Source organism: Oryza brachyantha, chromosome 3, assembly GCF_000231095.2.
Source record: "Oryza brachyantha chromosome 3, ObraRS2, whole genome shotgun sequence".
NCBI lineage: Eukaryota > Viridiplantae > Streptophyta > Magnoliopsida > Poales > Poaceae > Oryza > Oryza brachyantha.
This window is the reverse complement of record NC_023165.2, coordinates 9047698-9067422: the sequence shown is the minus strand read 5'-3', so window position 1 is coordinate 9067422 and position 19725 is coordinate 9047698. Positions and strand designations below refer to the sequence as shown.

Genomic DNA, 19725 nt, shown 5'->3' with positions numbered 1-19725 from the left:
TTTGCCCTCTCGGGTCCGGTCGGTCGGTCGGCTTAGTTTTGTAGCCCGCATCGGACGGCTGAGATGGACCGACAGGAGGCTAGGGTTTTTGGCCCAAACCAATTTCACCCAAACACGCACGCATTTTTGCCGCACAGCTCCCGCCTTCCCCTCGCCGATCCCCTCCTCGCCGCCGCCGAGGATGGAGCCCAACGCCGACAAGCTTCGTGGTCTCACCATCACCTCCCTGGATGAGGAAGACGACGAGCTCGAACTGCCCCACCAATCCCCATCCGCTATCGGCGGCGTCGGCGTTGGCGCGGGCTACGACGATGAGGATGACGACGACGATGAGGAAGCGCCCGAGGTGACGCTTGGTTTCCTGGAGAAGCCGAAGCACCCAGGCCTCCTCCTCCGTCACCTGTTCCCTAGCAAGGCCGGAGGCATCCCGGTGCGTACGGATAGCATGCTGTTCTATTATATCCGCTCGCTGAACTGGTACAATTCGACCATGTGTTTGATGTGGGGGTTGCGTGAATTGTTTTCCAGGCGTGGTTAGATCCCGTGAACATGCCATCGGGGAACTCCAGCTGCTGCGGATTCTGCGGCGAGCCCCTGCAGTTCGTCCTCCAGGTGCTTGTTTGTGTGGATAGTGCAGTTGTTGCTGACTACTTGTTGTTTTGGTGTGAAATCGATCGCAACTCATATTCGATTGTGTGTAGGTATATGCACCAATTGAGGACAATGCAGCAGCATTTCACCGCACTCTGTTCATGTTCATGTGCCCATCGATGGCATGCTTACTCCGAGATCAGCATGATCAGTGGAAGCATAGACAGGGCAATCCTTGTAGAAGGTGATGCTAAGTTCTACAATTGTTTTGCTGATGTCCTTTTGTTCCTCTGATTTTGACTGCTTCAGTGGTTGCAGCGCGAAGGTTTTCCGCTGCCAGCTGCCTCGTAGTAATGCCTTTTACTCCATCGAACCACCAAAGCACAATGGCTCTGACAAACCACTATGTCCGGGAGGTAGTCTTTGCTTATGTTGCATCACAGCTTGGCTCTCCTTTCTTGTTGTTGGTGTTTTTTTTTAATGATTCATATGTTAACCGATATAATTCCAGCATATATAGTGCTTGTCCTCATTTATCTAGCTGCTGTAGAAATATATCTATGATTGATAATGACTTGTGAATTATTCCTTCATCAAATCTTCCATGTGATGAATTCATTCTATATGATGAATTGAATTCCTAAAGCTATTATCTTTGTCTTTCTTTTCTTTCTATTGGTGCACAAACTTTTCTCAGTATGTCAACTGTTACCTACCTTATTCTAAAGTTACAAAGCATTTCTTCTTTTTTTTCTCATTTGTCTGGTCATTCTGTTGATTTGCAGAGATCTTGAGTGAAATTTATGTGTTATGCTAGTTGCTGGTTTTTCTTGTATGACATGCTTACGTTTGTGAGCAACATTTTTCTATAGGTGGCCATATTGCATGGTTGAACTCTTTATGTTAATAGATGTAGTCATATTGAATGCAAATAATATAGTTTTCTTTCAATTTGTTCATCTATATTGTCAGCTCCCGTATGCCATTGGTGTGGTACATGGAAAGGCGATAAAATCTGTGGTAGCTGCAAGAAAGCACGCTACTGTTCTGAGAAGCATCAGGTATATAATTCTTTTCCCACTGTTCTTTAATATATATCCTGTAAAGCATACTTTTGGTGAACTATGCTTTGTTACTCTTTGTCAGACACTGCACTGGCGCTCTGGACATAAGAGTGATTGCCTACAGTTAATCAGTTCTTCTGAAGCTTCAAGTTCTGTTCTTCCTTCTTTAGGAAGAGGTGATTGTATCTGTGTTTAATAATCTCATAAACACTGTGTTCTACCTCTTTTTTATAGTTCTCATATATTTGCAGTTCCTGCTAGCAAATATTGGCCAGAATATGAGATTGCCATCGACTATGAAGGCGCTTTTGATTCTGATAGTTGTGATGAGGGTAACTCAAAATCATTGGTGATGCAGAGACCTGGTAAACCAGATGATATGATGCAGTCATGGATGGATCAGTTTGAGGTTTCAGCCTTACATTCTGCCACGTTTTTGTTTATCTATTCATCATTGTTTTTGGTAACCGCCATTTTTTATAGGCTGATGCTGACAATAAATGTTGGGCATCTTTTCAAGAGCGGATCTCAAGAGCACCAAAGCAAGTATTGAGGTGCACTTGCATCAGTTACATGGATTCTCTTTTATATTTGGTGATATAGTGGCCTGCCTTTGCCTTTTCAGTAGTATTGTATTGTTCATGTTTTAATTATCCTTATTTTAGTTCCCTTGCATACTTTTTCTTGCCGAGAAAATTCTGTTTTACAGGAACTTGAATTAACTTGCCTTAGTTATGCAGATACTGTCGAGAATCAAATGCCAAACCTCTGTGGGCATTATCTTCTGGTTGTCCATCAAATGCTGATATCCCATCATGTAGCTACTGTAAAGGTCCAATGTGCTATGAATTTCAGGTTAGTCTTTTTTTTTCGGGTAGAATTCCATTACTGAGTATAGAGGTTATACACTTATATCCAGTCACATTGCAGCAATTTTGGAAACCTTACTTTCTCATGCCTAAAATGTTATCCTTGTATGTTTGCTGCATATATTTTTTATCAGGCATATCATCAGACACCAACTTATCAATTTTAGGGGTGTTTGGGACAGGGGGCTAAACTTTAGCCCCTTGTCCCATCGAATGTTTGGACACTTATTATAAATAGTAAACGTAGACTATTAATAAAACTCATCCATAATCTTGGACTAATTCGCGAGACGAATCTATTGAGCCTAATTAATCCATAATTAGCCTATGTGATGCTATAGTAAACATGCTCTAATTATGGATTAATTAGGCTTAAAAAATTCGTCTCGCAGATTACCACTCATTTATGAAATTAGTTTTTTTACTAGTTTATGTTTAATACTTCAAATTAGTGTCCAAACATACGATATGACATGGGGCTAAAAAGTTTAGCCCCATCTAAACAACCCCTTAGAATCAGGACCCAACAGTAATGACCACTAGCTCTACTGATGTTAACCAGTTCCGATTACTAGGCCAAACTGTGGCAACATATGCATGGCATGGCTCTCATTGATTTGCTGCTGGTATATTCTTTCCAATAACCATAGTTTAGCAGGAATTCATACCCTGCAAAAAATAATCCTATTGAGATTTTCAAATTACCTATGCAGCCTTTGTGCTGAGTTTGCTATTTTTCTTTCAAATCCCATCAGTTGAAACTATTGCGCATATCTTTTGCTTAGTCAATGAAGCCCCACCACCACCCCCTGGGTGTAAGGTGAGTTGGACATCCAACTGCCCTTTTCACACTGCGACATGCTTACATATCACTGTATTGTGTATGTGCAGATAATGCCGCAGCTGCTTTATTACTTTGGTGTGAAAAATGAACCAGACTCTCTTGATTGGGCAACAGTTGTTGTGTACACATGTCAAGGATCATGCAATCAAAGTGTCAGCTACATGGAGGAATTTGCATGGGTTCAGTTATACCCTACAACAACCACAAGACCATGATAATGTTTATGGATTATTTATTCCACAGAGTAAGCTTTCTAATGCCCTACAGGTTTGGAGCATCTCCATCTGTTTTTCTGTTGTAGGCTATTAAGTGCTCTGCATGCATTTTTCCTCAAGTGTGCATTTAGGCTTAGCAGTCCACAAAGATGGAAAAGTTCACATGTTTGTGTGTATCCTCTGTTTACTGTTTGTGCAGTATTCTTGGTAAACAGTGAATTTTGCATCAGAAATGCAGATAATTTCAACTAGTTCACCCATGACCATAATGATATACTTTGGTTTCACCCATGACCATAATGATATACTTTGGTGATAGGATCTTCCAAGCAGTGAGAAGTGAGAACTGCATGAAGCACACTTACACACATTTTTTTCCCAAAACTAGTGAAGTAGCAATTGCTGCAGTGAAATTGTAAAATTTGGATATCAATTGATCATTTAGGGATGCTATTGTTTATGTAGGGGAGCTATCAGACTTGTATATTTGTGTGATTACTGATATTACTGCCTGGACAAAGAGCACCCCCAAAAAAACTTATCATGTGACATTTTCTTTTAAGTTGATAGCTCAGTTGCTTGGTCCCTCTGCCTGGTAATATGTTGGATAGGCTCCTCTTAGCTGGCGTGTGGCTTGTGGCTGTGGTAGTCTGCACTATGCTAAGAATAGGTTGGATAACTCCTTCAAGTGACGCAACACCATGTTCTCGTGTTTATAGGGAGCTGGTAGAGATCTTCTGCTCACACTTTGACTTCAAGATGGGTGCTAAACTGCTCAGGACAAGATAGTTTTGTTTTCGCTACTGGAGATTTTATAGTGGGCTGTGGCTTCGATGATTCCAGGTCAGTTGGTCGTGCAATGTTGAGCAGTGTAGGGCCGTGGTCCCAATGCTCTGTGCTCGCTACAATGACTTTGGTCTATATAAGCAACTAGGGTCCATCTAGTGCATTTGGTAACAAATAGACGTGCTCCTTGTGGTCACCACCATGCCATTTCATTATTATATCTTAAGTTTGAGTTAAAAATCTATATTTGTTTTCAGAAAAGATCTGTACTCCGATTTGGCAATTTGGTTGTATGGTCAGATGGGGAAAACCATATTTTTCCAGTTTTCTTCGTGGCCATTTTCATTCAGTGCGGACACTACAGACAATACATTTTCTATCGGTTGAAAAAATGGTTAATACGTTCCATAGTTTTATGTGGATACATTCCAGTCACGATGTAATATTATACTGATCTGTTAGTCGTCCTGATCGAATTCCGCATGGAGGTTTTCAGCCCGATGTACCACTGGCGAGCTACTTATTAGCCAAATTGTCCTGTTCTCCATGTGCAAACTTGTCGCGGCCGTTGTTTGATTGGCTGGTTGCCCGGTCTGGTCGTGGTTGCACGTCTTCCCAAAGTTCGACCGCTGCGTTCTGCAGCCGCGCGTGATGCCTGCACGATGGCAAGCACGACCCCTGTTTCTGCCCATGTTCACTACCACTCGCCACCACCGGGAACATGCCAATGTGCTGCCTTTTCCCCCCGTCGTCCTCGATAAGCCGAGTGCCAGAGACAAGCCAAGTATCGACGCGACGCGACGCCACCATGTTTGCTTGCCGATTCCACGGCCGGCGAGCTCGCGAAGAAAAAAGAGAAAGCGCACGCGCGTTGGCGTTGTTGGCTCTGCCCGCTTTTGCAGCTCGCAATGATACGGCGCACGCGGGCGGAAGCATGTGGCGAGCAGCCAGAGCACGGGAGGTATCGATCGATCGATCGATCGGCTGGAAAGATACGAGGTTGTAGTGGAGACTGGAGAGAGCCGGATCCACCGGCTCTTTTTTTTTTTGTGTAGTTACCGCTGGACTGGACAGGCCACGCCGTGGTCTCGCAAGTGGCCGGCCATGTGAGATAAACAAAAATGGCGTTTAGTTCTGGGTTAATTTACTCGATTAATATTGGTTAGGTTTGCTCCAGATACGTACAAGTTCTTGGGCGTCACTGGCCCCCGCTCCTGTGCTGACGGCGACCGGTCCTGGCCGCTTTACAATAATCGCCGCTGATCAAGGGTCCATGAAGAAGACCAGTGCTGAAATCTCCATCGGCTCGGACTCAGAGATCCATCAGTGGTGGTAGTAATTCGCTCTGTCTGTCTCTCGCTCCAGCACCGACCTCTCTGGGTCAGATCGGATCTGCATCTCCACTGGGAAATTCGTTCCAGTCGCGATGATTACTGATTATTTGTTTGTCGTCCCTTCGTTTCGTCCCACCATCTTTTCGCTTATAATTAAGATTATAAGCCAAATTTAGATTTTTTAAATATACATTTATTATTGATTTTGAGGGGGTTTTTTTATTCCAGTTTGTTTTTATCAATTTTTTTCATCCTAAGAACACATATATAAAAGTTTTATTCATAAATTATTTTTCGTTTGTTAATATTATTTTATTTTTCCCAAAAAGTGCAAAGTGAGTGATCACCGTGTTATAAGATTTTCTTATCTGGTTTGGATTTATTTCTGACTAATATATATGTTTTATATATGTACGCAGATATATTAGTGTTTTTTTTTCTAAGAGAAAACTACCAAAACTTAATGTTTGTTGTTAGACGGAGTAATATGTGTTAGCTGTTTTTAAGCGTTCCATAGTTCTGTACTAGTGCGCGTCTTCGAGAGAAACAGGTCCAATGTGACGTCACATGGTTGAAAAAAATAAATTATAATTTGGCGCCATTCACCAACCCAAACTAAACAAAAAATAAAAGGAACAACCAATGCGCCCTCATCGTTTCGCAAAAATAAAAGTTAATTTTAATAGTTAATTTTACGACATTTATTTTAAATAGATAACAAGTTACGCCTAGAAAATATTTTTAAATAAGTTGTTTCGCTTACAGTAACTATAATCAAAACGATGCTAATGGACTTTTAGATAAGTGGACCTCTTTGTTTCAAAATGCAATAATAAATATATAGTAAATTATAATAAGATTTGGTATCACATAGTATTATAAATTTGCACAATACTGGTATAGTCCAGATTCGTAACGCATGCTAGATTAGACATCATCCAGTAATATGAATTTGGATAGAAATTAAATCTAGATTCGTAGTAGTAAACGAAGACTAATCTAGTTTTGTTGCTATATTCTTAGACAGGAAAGTAGCTTCCACGTTATTTAGCATGTATTAAGTCTGAAAGATAAGATTGTAGTAGAAAGATAAGATTGTAGTGATTGGCGTAATAAATAATGAATGGATTGGTTAATTTTTTGCGAAAATGATAGAGTCCAAGAGCCTGTTTGAGGGAGTTTAGATTCTGAGAAGCAACTGCTTGGTAGGCAGCTTCTGCGAATCTGGAAAAGCTTCTAAACCCAGCTTCTCCAGATTCTGGATTCTTAGTTTATTTTTCAGAATATGTTACTACAAATTCTCAGAAGCTGTGAATCGTTTGGACAGGTTCTGACAGAAGCAGCTTCTGAAAAAAAAATACAGCCGAGAGAGCTCTTTCAAACAAGTCCCAAATATGTAATGCATGCTAGATTATACGACATCCAGTACTATGGATTTGCGTAGAGATTAAATCGATTCACAGTAGTAAAATAAAAGTCTAATCTAGGTTTATTATTATATTTTTAGATGTGAAAGTACCTTATACATGATATATACTATATCCGCATTTTAAGACAAGACTATAATAACTTTTAATAAATAAGGATTAAGCAAGAGGGTGAGAATAAATAAGAAAAAATAAAATATAATTAATTGATATAATAAATAATATTATAATAAGTATAAACAATTCTTACATTTTAATAAAGGATTTAAATTATAAAAGGTAGAACGAACAGAGCAGTTTATAATCCTAAAAACATAGTTATGGCCGTGGCCATCACGCGCCGGGGAAAACCGGGACAACAGTTAAAGAAGCTCCTCGACCGACAGCGGCGACAGCTCCAGCTCCGGGAGCCGCTACACGTCGCCCCAACACGTACGACGCCGATGACACGCGGGGCAGGCACCGACGCCATGGCCCACTAATCAGCGATGCGGAGGGAGGACGGCCGGCTTCCTTTGCGCGTTGGTGGTGGTGGTGCGGCACGGCTGTTGATGGGGACGCGTGTTTAAACGTTGGAGAAAGTCACCGCGTCATGTGCCTCGCGACGCGCTGGCCTCCAACTGGACGCCACCGGTTCTTTTCTCTCCCCCCACGTTTTCACATTTTCACCGGGGAGGGGGTTTGGTGAAACCGAGCGGGGCCAGCGTAATTACCATCCGGAGCCCGCTGGGCCTCACCGGTCAGTGACCCCACGCGGCCCGTAGAATTAGCGACAGGAGAGAGAGGGGTGGAAGCATCGCAATCTCGGCTCGCGTGGCTATTCGGATTAGTTGGCGTTTAGATTTACAAAATTTTATGTTAAATATTTGATCGAAGGTCGGAAGAGATTTTTGACACGAACGAAAAAACGAATTCACGGCTAGCCTGAAAACCGTGAGATGAATCTTTTGAGCCTAATTAATTCGTCATTAGCACATGTTGGTTACTATAGCACTCATGGCTAATCATGGACTAATTAGGCTCAAAAGATTCGTCTCAAGATTTCTTCCGTAACTGTGCAATTAGTTTTTTGGTTTATTTATATTTAATATTTTATTTAGATGTCAAAAATTCGATGAGATGTTTTTGGAAAAAAAATTTATGCCTTATTATTCCCTTCCATTTTTTACCGCGACCGCCGCCGCCTCCTCCTCCTCCTTCCGTCGCAGCGGCGAGGGGTCGATTCGATTTCGATTCCGATTTCGCGTCTCCCCAGATTTCCCCCCTTCCATTTCGCCTCCCGATCGATCGCTCAGACAGCCACCGCAATCCGCTCTCCGAGGCCGGCGCCACCCAACGTGCGCGGCACACTCGCCTCGCCTCGCCCTCGCCCTCGCCCTCGCCTCGCCTCGCCTCGCCCTTGTCTTATTAATCCGCGTCCACTTCCGGGGTTCAAGACCTCCTCGGCTTCTTCCTCCTCCTCCACCACTCCGCCCCGCCGCCGCCGCCGTCGACGTAGGGGACGGACGCGGTTTACGGGTGATTGCTCGCCCGCATTTTGTTGTAGTGATTTTTGGGTTGGGTTGGGGGGAGGAGTGAGGAGGGTTTGTTTGATCGGCGGGGGATCGGAGGAGGAGAGGTGGGGAAAATGTGGGTGGCGGAGCAGGTGGTGGGGGAGCGGCGGATGCGGCAGATCCAGCGGTTCGCGCGGAACGCCAAGCTCACCGTGGTGTGCCTGCTGCTCACCGTCGTCGTCCTCCGCGGCACAGTCGGGGCCGGCAAGTTCGGCACGCCGCAGCAGGACCTCATCGAGCTCCGCCACCGCTTCATCTCGCACCCGCACCGCGCGCTGGCGGAGCACCACGACGCGCTGTCCAGGGGCTCCTCCTCGTCGTCGTCCTCCGGGCGGGCTGCCGAGCGGGACGACGAGCCGGACCCGCCGCCGAGGTCGCTCAGGGACCCGCCCTACACGCTGGGCCCCAAGATCTCCGACTGGGACGAGCAGCGGGCCGCGTGGCACCGCCGCCACCCGGAGACACCGCCCTTCCTCAACGACGTCAAGCCGCGGGTGCTGCTCGTCACGGGTTCCTCACCCAAGCCGTGCGAGAACCCCGTCGGCGACCACTACCTCCTCAAGTCCATCAAGAACAAGATGGACTACTGCCGCGTCCACGGCCTCGAGATCTTCTACAACATGGCGCTGCTCGACGCGGAGATGGCCGGCTTCTGGGCTAAGCTCCCGCTCCTCCGCGCTCTGCTCCTCGCGCACCCGGAGATCGAGTTCCTCTGGTGGATGGACTCAGACGCCATGTTCTCTGACATGGCATTCGAACTGCCGTGGGAGCGATACGGCCCTTACAACCTTATCATGCACGGCTGGGATGAGATGGTCTACGACGACCATAACTGGATTGGGCTCAACACAGGCAGCTTCTTGCTGCGCAACTGTCAATGGTCACTCGATTTCCTTGATACATGGGCACCGATGGGACCAAAGGGCCCTGTCCGTATTGAGGCCGGTAAGGTTTTGACCAAGTTCTTGAAGGATCGGCCGGTGTTCGAGGCCGATGATCAGTCAGCTATGGTATATATCCTTGCCACAGAGCGTGAGAAATGGGGTGACAAGGTGTACCTTGAGAATGGGTATTACCTCCATGGATATTGGGGCATCTTGGTTGATAGGTATGAGGAGATGCTCGAGAATTACCATCCAGGGCTTGGTGATCACCGGTGGCCTCTGGTCACTCACTTTGTCGGATGCAAGCCGTGTGGGAAGTTTGGGGATTACCCAGTGGAGAGGTGCCTCAAGCAGATGGAGCGTGCTTTCAATTTTGGGGATAATCAGATATTGCAAATGTATGGGTTTACACACAAGTCGCTTGGAAGCAGGAAGGTGAAGAGGATCAGGAATGAGACTAGCAACCCACTTCAGGTCAAGGATGAACTAGGGTTGCTTCACCCAGCATTCAAGGCCATGAAGACTACTACTACGTGATAAATGATAATTAGATTACAATTCCACGCGTTATTTTGTTCGTTCTTGATCCTTTTGGGTCTAAATCTTAAAAAATGTTCTTTTTGTAGACTTGGGTTGACAATGGAGTATTGGTTGGGATCAAACATCAAAGGATGGATATCTATGTTGTAATGTGATATTAGGAAGACAATGTTATGTTTATTGCTGGCATAATAAGTTGTCTCACACTTAGAAATTGAGTTAGTGAAGGGAACTCTTTGATCACCACTATATATTTCTATAGAATTTCCTATTTCTTATTTGACGAATAGTTTTCTTTCGGTGATATTCAAGGAATGGTATAGATTTTCTTTTGTCACAAGTGTTTGGTTATGTCTACCTCCAAAGAATTATTCATGTGCTTATTGGTGCCTTCAGAAGGATATGGTTCTCGGCCTCTATTAGTGGTAGTTGGGTAGCAAGATATCCAGTTTGTCATATATGAGAGGCTCGGAGCTCCCCAAAGTGGTCTGGATGTAATCTACTTTTCAGTTTCTATAGTCCTATTTGGTCATAGCTTCATCGTTATCCATTTTTTTTGTTTGAATCGTTATCCATCTTTTGTTTAAATCATTGGGGGCTTGATGCAATATATCAATTCATCAGCTGTCATCTGTATTGGTGGATTGATGTAAACTTGTTTGTGTTGTATGTCCCTGTAACTGGTATTCAAGTCAGCATCCTGCAATTAGGAAAATGATTATTGTCGCCAGTATTCTCAACTGTGTAATGTCAGGGATGCTAGTAACCAGCCTCTAATTGCTATGCATACGAATCAATCATCCGAGAGGTATGTACGACCCAATTGTTTTAGTCGTATGATCCTCTTTGTCTAATCAATAGTTACAGTGTTTCAGTCGTACGTAGGTAGTACAATCGAGTCGTTTAACTGTTCTTTTGCAAGCAGCCTGTTGTGATGTCAAATACTCCTCAACCTGTCTTTGCACAGAAACGTCCTCTGCATTTTTAGCTGTTCTCTAGTGAATATTACAGTTTGATAGCTAAGGAGATTGTTTCTCAATCAACCTACAAAACTGAGATTTTGTCACTGAGGAAGCTGTGTTGAGTGCAATGAAGTAGAGCATTTCTTCGGCAGAATTTATGCACACTGATGGTGATACTGTAACCGAGTCTGTGAAAATGGTATTTTTCAATTTTTGGTGCGTACCGTGTGAATACCAGCTCAGCTGTAGATCTGGGAAATGCCATATGAATCTTTTTGAATCATATCACATGGTCAGTGCGTTAACATCGTGTAAGGCCTTGTGTAGTTCTCAAAATTTTTTCCAAAAACATCACATCAAATTTTTGGACATCTAAATAAAACATTCAACATAGATGAATCAAAAAACTAATTGCATAGTTATGGAAAAAATCTTGAGACGAATTTTTTGAGCCTAATTAGCCTATGATTAACCATAAGTGCTACAGTACCAATATGTTCTAATGACGGATTAATTAGGCTCAAAAGATTCGTCTTGTGTTTTCTAGGCTAGTCGTGAAATTCGTTTTTTCATTTATGACCAAAAACCCCTTTCGACATCCGGTCAAATATTTGACGTGACACTTCTTCCAAAAATTTTCTCGATCTGAACACCACCTAAGTATCTGACCAGGGGTAGTCAACGATTTGCTTCTCTCCATGCTCATAGATGGAGTTCGTTCTCCAATGAATTCTCTTCTCTAGCATCTAGGTAGCCGAGTACAATTGATATTTGATTCGATACTTTTACACTGGTAGTCTGGTAAAATAGAGTAATAGCATCATACTCCCGCACAAGAGGAGAAAAAAAATGTTAAGTTGATATTAGCAATGTTCTCTTCTTTTGTTTTTGTTGCAGTCAGTGTGCCTAACGTTTCAATGCATCCAGGGCCTTGTACGGCAGTGACAAAGCAGAGAGTACGACCGAACTTCCGACGAGGATATAAATAAGCCTGGTGTGGTGGCCATCGTTTGGAAAAAAAAAAACATATTTGCAAATAAAAAATAATTTATAAATACAATTTTTATATGAGTTCTTAGCGATCAAAAACAAATGCTAAAAAATAAATTACGATAAAAACCTCAAGATTAAATCTAAATTTAATATTAGAAAATTAAATTTTGGCTTATAAGCATAAACAAAAGTAAAAATATGAGGTTGCTTATGATTCGTTCAGATGCATCAGGGGTGAACAAGCGAAGTTCTGAATATCCAAACTGTAAGTTTCAGTTCTAAGATCTACTGATAAACCAACAGAGTAAATTTTGTATTCCAGTTCTGCTGGGTTTTATTGATATGGATTCTCCAGGGATGGAGAATATAAAGGCCCTGCGCCACTGCTCACTTGTACAGCTCCTTCAGTCGTCTTGCAGCCTCAATTATGTTCTCTCTGTGCCCAAATGCGCTGACCCTTACAAAGCCTTCCCCACCAGGTCCAAATCCACTTCCAGGAGTAGTAACCACATGCGCCTTCTCAAGGATTTCAGCAAATACATCCCAAGAATTACGGCCAGGGAAGTGGACCCACACATATGGAGCATTATCACCTCCGTAGACGTTGAATCCAAGTGATGTAAATGTATCTACGATAATTTTAGTATTTTCCTTGTAGAAGCCAACAACGTCACTCATGGCCTGTATGGGAAAAAGAGAAGATCAAATGAAACATCGACAAAGAACCATGAATATTTTTTTAAAAAAAAAAAACTGATACACTACCTTTAGACCCTCTGGAGATAGGCAACCTAAACCACCGGCTTGAGAAATGTTTGATGCACCATTAAAGCAAGTGCAGACTATGCGGTTGAAATCTTTAGCAACTGGATGCCCATCTGAGAAAAGGAGCTCCTTAGGAACCACAGTCCAACCCAAACGCACACCAGTGAATCCAGCATATTTGGAGAAAGATGCTGTTTCAATAGCAACCTACAGCCAAGAAAACAAGTGACAGGTGCTGATTTAAGTATTTGCACAGATCCAATTATAAGACAACCTAAAATTCCTAATGTGGTAAGGACTTAAATCCTGAAACACAGCTTACCTCCTTTGCTCCAGGAATCTCAAAGATTGATTTTGGGCTGTCATCTGATATGTACATAGCATAGGCAGAATCATAGACTATGATGGATCCATTGTCCTTCGCAAATTTGACTAGTTTTGTTAACTGATCCTGTGTTGCAGCAGCACCGGTAGGATTGTTGGGTGAACAGAAGAAGATTATATCTGTTTGTGGAACACTTGACAGATCAGGGAAAAATCCATTTTCAGGGCTGCATCTCATGTATTCGATATTTCCATACTTCTGAACATCCTCCTGATATAAGCCAGTTTGCCCCATGATAACACTTGAATCAACATACGCCTATCAAAACGGAGCATATGGCCGTAAGTATAACTTAAGAATGGAATCATAAATACAAAAAGGAAAATTGAAGAATCTTCATACAGGATATGATGGGTCTTGAACTGCAATCTTCACATTAGATCCAAAGAGAACCTGGAAAATTGGAAGATGTAAGGGATATGAAAGCATGGTGGTAAACTGGAAGTGTCGGATAAGATTATTTTCGAACCTGCAGACGAGAAATGTCACATTTCGCACCATCAGAGACAAATATATCCGTCTCTTCAATACCAAGATCTGCATAGTAGGTTGCAGCAATAGCCGCCCTTAGTTTCTGTGCAAACAATTACAGTATCATTTCATGATGATGAGCATAAACAGTTTACGATAAAGTATCTAATATATGCAATGTCAAGAGTAATGCATTTGAATGGGGCAGTACAAGAAAAGTAAGCATCCACCAATCAAGCAAATGTGGCAAACGTTTGATCCTTGTGACAACTTTTAGTGCAAGAAGCTTATATTTCAATAAACAGTTACTCCATAAACCAGATCAGCAGATGCATGCCCTAAGGTGTTACTGAACCTCATGGATTAGCACAACATCTATCCTGCTCGATCATTTTAGAAAAGTCTACAGAGATTTTAAAATCATATATGATGCAAAAATAGTTATGTACAACTTTGTGACCAAATATCAGCTCTGTCAGGTTGTCAACTGAATGCTGATGTGTTGGCATTTGGCAGAAAATGCTAGTAAAGGGACAACCATACCTTTTCACCCTGTTCAGCTCCATAACCGCTATAACCATCAACTGTGGATAAAGCATGTGCTCTCTGCATTTATAAATAGACCCATCAAAGAACAGGTTTTATTTGAAAGAAATATAGTACAATAAATGCAAAAGTTTGTTTTTATTTGAAAGAAATATAGTACAATAAATGCAAAAGTTTGTTTTCTTAGTTTCCTGGGAAGATACACAGACTCTCTGACTGAATCATTTACACTTAAGAACTGTGAGTCATGCAATACAGAGCATTTTTTTATCTATACGAAATTTGGCTATGTTATTGTCAAACTGCAGTATACATAGTCTAAAGCCTAACAACAGGTGTTTGTTATATCAAGAGTAACGACGTGCCTCTGCCATGGCATTAGTTATAACGTCTGGAATGGGCTCTGTAGTGTCACCGATCCCAAGGCTTATAATCTTCGCATCAGGATACTTCAGCAGATGAGCTGTTCTTCTCCTGGCAATCTGCTCCGCAGTTGGCAACAAACCAATATCAAAAATGCAATTTCAATATACAGCATGAATAAAGGACGGGGGAAAGGATATAGAGGAAATGATGGGAACGAAACAGACCTCAGGAAACAGATAGCCTGCTTGGAGCTTGGCCATATTGGCATTGCGCGGCACCTTCGTCTTGAAAGCTTCAAAACGAAAGCCGAAACTTTTAGTAAACTCACAACTACAGTGTACAGTCTACAGTGTCAGTGTTAGAATCAATCAAGTCCAAATAAAGCAACATCAGCGCAGGATCAATAGCTGCGATGATTAGAGAAAAGCGGGTGATAGCATCGGCCGAGGCAATATCATGACAACCGATAACTAGTACAGCAAAAACCTAAGCGGCAGTGAGCAGCTTGGAAAATACCACAAACAAAGTGGTAGGAGGGAGGGGATGGTACATGTATCGGTAGCCGGAGGGCTGCTGACGCAGCGGACTCGGACGGCCGCCCTCCTCGCCGGACGGAGGCGGTCGGTCTTCGATGCCCTGGAATCGCGCCCAACACACACACACACACACACACACACACACACACACACACACACACAGTGAGAACAAACAACAGCGAATGAATCAACGAAGCGCGCGCGGCGGTACGGTGGTGCAAAAGCAGGGAGAGTTGGGAGTACTTGACGGAGGAGAAGGACGACGGCGAGGCGAACGACGAGACGGTCCCGGCCGCGGCCGCGGCGGCGGGGGTGGTGGCCATCGCTCTCGGCAGCAGAGGCGGCGGCGGCGCGGGTTGGATAGGAAGGACGCTGGTGGATGCCTACGCGACTGAGCTGGGGGGGATTTTGGGGGAGAGACGGTTTGGGTGATTCTTGGTTCATGGGCCAGGCTCACGTAAGGAGCCCACCTTCTTTGGATGGGCCGATCCATGTTGCATGTGCGTACGCTGCGGCCGCGGAGCCGATGGCGCCACGAGCGGGACGGGGAAGTTGTTGGTTTGTTGCCATCCAGGTGTGCTTAAGCAGCCAGATCGGTTTATTTGGGCTTTGTTACGTTGTCGGTTCAGATGACCAATCCATTAGTTCCTTAACTTTATTTTTTTTAGTCTCTAAAATTCAGACAGAGAGACTAAATTGTATTAGTCTATTAGTCCCTTCTAGAGATACTTATTAAAAACTTTTTTCACACTTATTCCCTAACCAAAATGTCTATATATATGTGATGCACTTTTAGTCATAGGACTTAAAAACCAAATACCACCTAATAAATCCTTCGATTCGGCTCACGAGTTGACTTAGTAAATAATACCTCCATCACAAATTAACTGTATTTATAGATTTCACGTTTCGTCCGTTTTATTTGAAAATTTTATGAATTCTTTTAAAAAATAGTCACACATAAAGTACTATCATATTTTTATCAACAATAAAACAAGACGAACAGTCAAACTTTATCAACAATAAAACAAGACGAACAGTCAAACGTCGAATACAAATCATGCAAAAATGCACTCTTTGAGAGACGGAGGGAATATATTTTTAAATCATCTCGATATAAGATTAGACATAGTTCGCTAAATTTAAATAATTTAAATATGTTTATAATACTAAGCAATAGTTAAGAAGTTCAAAGTATATGAAAATATAGTGATATTTCATACTGAGTAGCTCACGAGCTAAAACTCTAAGGGTCATCTTTTCATTTGCTGAAGAAAAAAGTCAAACGATATATATACAAATAAAAATAACTTATGAATAAATTTTTTATATATGTATGTTTTTAATGATATAAAATTTAACACTGAAAAATAAACTACTATAAAAAATTTCTAAAATCAACTTTAAAGTTAAAGTTGAAAATATAAATTTTGGCAAAAAAAAAGATTAGGTGTAAGTCTAGCTGCTCAACTCATTAAAAGTTTAAAACTATGAGTTCCGCTGATACGAGTTGAGTGAGCCAAAAGACAACATATGCATGTACGTACTTGTGTACGTAGTTTGTCTTGTTTTTCAACTCACGCACAGTGCAGGACGACGAAGAGATTGATCGTGACGAACGATGGCTGGGGTCTCGGGTATGCCCGTGCTCGGTGGAGAAGACGAACACATGAACGGCCATCCACAGCATGCACATTCGCCGCCATCGACAGTTTGGGCACCCGGCGAAGCTACACAGCTGGATGGCCCTTCACGTGCCCTGCTTCTCCACCCTGCACAAGCACACCAATATATTTATCGATCGACGCGAGTACACGACCAGATGCCCAGGCATGATCGGTGGGTAGAATCGAGCCACAGCAAGCTTGCACAATTTATACTGGGGGAGACGATCGAACAGCGTCGGCCCCTCGTTGACGGCAGATTTCGAGCTTTGGTGCCAAGAAGCAGGAGGAAAACAAGGGCTTTTGTGGCCGTAGGACGCAGGTTCCTTTCGCACAAGTGGTAGAGGCAAGGACACGCGTGCCGTGGGCAAACCGATGGATGGTGTTGTCTTACTCTCGCCAGGCGCCGTCGCGGCTGCGGCGATCCTTGGTGGTTTCCCCCTCAATTCCGGTGAATTGGAGACAGCCAGGCCAAGACAGCGCCCGGAAAGCAAGAAGAGCAGCGATCGATCATGCGTGCTGGCATGTGACTGGTGTATGGTATGGAGTCCTGCACCGCACTCCTGCATGCACGATGAGAGCTCAGGTGTTCCTTTCAGGCTTACAGCAGGTCATTAGGGAGAGGATTTTACCCGTGTACCATAAAAAAAAGATGATAGCGGTCTCTGTGCCACTAAAAAATTCGGGCCTCCTTCTGTGCCATCATCGAATTTTATCGTGCCCTCTACACCATTCCGTCACTATTCTGTTAGGTTTAACCATTTAACAGATCTGACATGTGGACCAGGCAGGAAAAATAACCATCTTGCCCTTTCAGTTGCGAACCGTGTCACTCTCTCTTCTCACTCCGTCGTGGCGCAAGGCTCTGACCGCCTCAGGGATGGACACGGACCTCGGTGGCGGCGTGGGGATGGGCATGGACGACGTCGAGGCGGCCTTCTTCGCGCGGCGCGGGCGGCGGTGCTGCTGCTTCCCCTGGCCCTCGTCGGCGACCTCCCACCAACGCGTCGGAAGGGGCTCGCTGCGTGCTCGCTCCGCTTGTCGCTCCGTGGCACGGCCGGCCGGAACGACGAGGGAGATGGGGCGTCACCAGCGCTCGCGCTCCACGTCGCTGAGCTCCTCGGCGACGCGGTCGTCGAACGTCACCGAGCTCGACTTCGCCGCGGCCGACCTCGGCTGCCCCTTCGCCCGCGTCGACGCGCTCGGCCCCGTCGAGCTCCGTGAGACGGCGTACGAGATCTTCTTCATGTCCTGCCGCTCGTCGTCCGGCGGGAGCGGGAGCGGGAACGCCGGCGCGCGTGGCGGGGCGGCGGAGGGGGAGGTGTCGTCGCCGGTGGCCGCGGCGAGGGGCGGCGCGGCGGCTGCTGCTGCTTCCATGGGTGGCAGCCGCGTAAGAAGGCGCTCGGGCTCAGGGCGAGGCGGCTGTCGTCGTCGGTGCAACCGATGATGGTGCACATGCTGAGCCAGACGTCGGGGCCGGATCTCGCCGCCACCGCCCTGGCAGTGCTCGCCGACGTGGCCGCCGATACCAAGCAGCAGGGGAGCCGCGACGCGGTGTACAGCATGGTGCTCCTCGACGTGCTCTGTCGGCAAGATCGCCGCCAACGGGATGCCGCCTGCGCCGCCAACTTTGCCGGTGACCGCGTCGACTACTACATCAGGTGTTCGATGAAGAACGCCTTCACCAAAGTGAGTTCTTGGGTTCACAAACACCACACACATTCTTGTCACACAATATGTCGCGTTAATTCATCATTGTTTCGATTTCACGTGATTTTCCAGATACTCGAGAGTGGTATGGGCGATGGCGACGGCGTGGTCTTCGACCGCGACGACGAGCCGGGCGTGGTGCTGACGCAGCTGGCGAGGGACACGGAGCAGCTGACCATGGTCGAGCGGCGCAGCTTCAGCCAAATAGCATTTTACAGTGATCGTAAGTTTTTCACGATTGTAGTGAGTTAGTAACAAACAAAGAAGTTAACAAGTTTGTCATGATGTTGTAATTTTAGTTCAATCTGTGTTTCTTTTGAAGCTTGTTAAAATCATGTGGCTGCTGAATGGCATAGAAGGAAACTAACTTGTTAAAATGGTGTCTCCGCATTAAGGACAACTAAGTCATTTTCATGCTCTGTTATTTACCGTTAGGAGAAAAACAAACGGAATGGTATGAAGGACACGATAAAATTCGACGATGGCATAGCGGGAGGCTTGAACTTTTCAATGGCATGAAGGCAGACACCATCTTTTTTAATGGTATACAGAGAAAGACCTCGGGAACGTTTGGATCCATGGAATGCTTTGCCCAGCCAAGCTAGCTTGTCAAAGTGGACCCAGCCAGTGCGTCTCGGGCAGCTTTCGGATGGCTATAGGTGTTTCAAGATGGCTCGGAACTAGGGATGACGGATCGGAAACGGACAGTTTCCATATTTTTTCGGAATTGGAACCGAAAACGGAAACCTCAGATATGAAAATAGAATCGGACACTATCGAAAACGAAAACGGAACGAATATGAAACGGAACAAATACTGTATCGGAAATTTATCGAAATATAAAACACCTCAAAATATGTACCCAAATCTTTTCTAGAATAACATATAAAAATATAGAACAACACATCATAAATTTTAAAATATCATGAGAAGCAGCACTCGTAACGGTAGACGTTAGGGCAACGAGTCAATGCCGGCGTCATGAGCAGCGAGGCAGGACCGGCGTTGCACTATAGCAGCAGCAGTCGGGGCCTCGGGGGTAGCAGCAGCTGCACAGCACAACACGCACTCAGTTATCAAGCTTTCAGACTTCATGCTATCTTTGGGCCTTGCTGGCCGGATTGGGCCATTGGGCCAAAATCTGTTCATACTACTGTTCGGAATTCCAAAAAAATTCCAGAAAGTTTCCGACCGATTCCGCATTCCGACGGATAGTCCTC

At 44.5% G+C, this 19725-nt stretch overlaps 4 protein-coding genes across 6 annotated transcripts; 3 read left to right on the top strand and 1 right to left on the bottom strand.

Moving 5' to 3' along the window:
* The first annotated feature begins 115 nt into the window (after positions 1-115).
* Positions 116-4846, top strand: LOC102717049 (programmed cell death protein 2). Of its 3 annotated transcripts, none has more exons than XM_040522106.1 (11): positions 116-430; positions 529-612; positions 702-835; positions 910-1007; positions 1564-1652; positions 1738-1831; positions 1907-2064; positions 2139-2197; positions 2396-2510; positions 3416-3612; positions 4303-4846. In XM_040522106.1, exons 1-10 carry the CDS (start codon positions 182-184, stop codon positions 3581-3583), a joined length of 1248 nt encoding a protein of 415 aa, XP_040378040.1. In that variant the 5' UTR covers positions 116-181; the 3' UTR covers positions 3584-3612; positions 4303-4846. The 3 variants fall into 3 exon arrangements, with proteins under 3 accessions (XP_040378040.1, XP_006649942.1, XP_015690372.1); XM_006649879.3 differs by having other exon boundaries at positions 2139-2209; positions 4303-4845; XM_015834886.1 differs by lacking the exon at positions 4303-4846 and adding an exon at positions 3903-4279 and having other exon boundaries at positions 2139-2209.
* A 3492-nt stretch (positions 4847-8338) lies between these two features.
* LOC102716765 (probable xyloglucan 6-xylosyltransferase 1) lies at positions 8339-10435 on the top strand. Its single transcript, XM_006649878.3, has one exon. It carries the CDS (start codon positions 8758-8760, stop codon positions 10102-10104), a length of 1347 nt encoding a protein of 448 aa, XP_006649941.1. The 5' UTR covers positions 8339-8757; the 3' UTR covers positions 10105-10435.
* A 1862-nt stretch (positions 10436-12297) lies between these two features.
* On the bottom strand, positions 12298-15501 carry LOC102716485 (probable LL-diaminopimelate aminotransferase, chloroplastic). Its single transcript, XM_006649877.3, has 10 exons — positions 15375-15501; positions 15146-15231; positions 14820-14887; positions 14595-14711; positions 14227-14289; positions 13682-13786; positions 13555-13605; positions 13150-13470; positions 12828-13034; positions 12298-12743 (listed from the first exon to the last, which is right to left on the bottom strand). The coding sequence occupies exons 1-10, from the start codon at positions 15452-15454 to the stop codon at positions 12450-12452; spliced, it is 1392 nt and encodes a 463-aa protein (XP_006649940.2). The 5' UTR covers positions 15455-15501; the 3' UTR covers positions 12298-12449.
* Positions 15502-18342: 2841 nt separating this feature from the next.
* On the top strand, positions 18343-18858 carry LOC107303913. Its single transcript, XM_015835191.1, has 2 exons — positions 18343-18484; positions 18578-18858. Exons 1-2 carry the CDS (start codon positions 18359-18361, stop codon positions 18755-18757), a joined length of 306 nt encoding a protein of 101 aa, XP_015690677.1. The 5' UTR covers positions 18343-18358; the 3' UTR covers positions 18758-18858.
* The last annotated feature ends 867 nt before the right edge of the window (positions 18859-19725 follow it).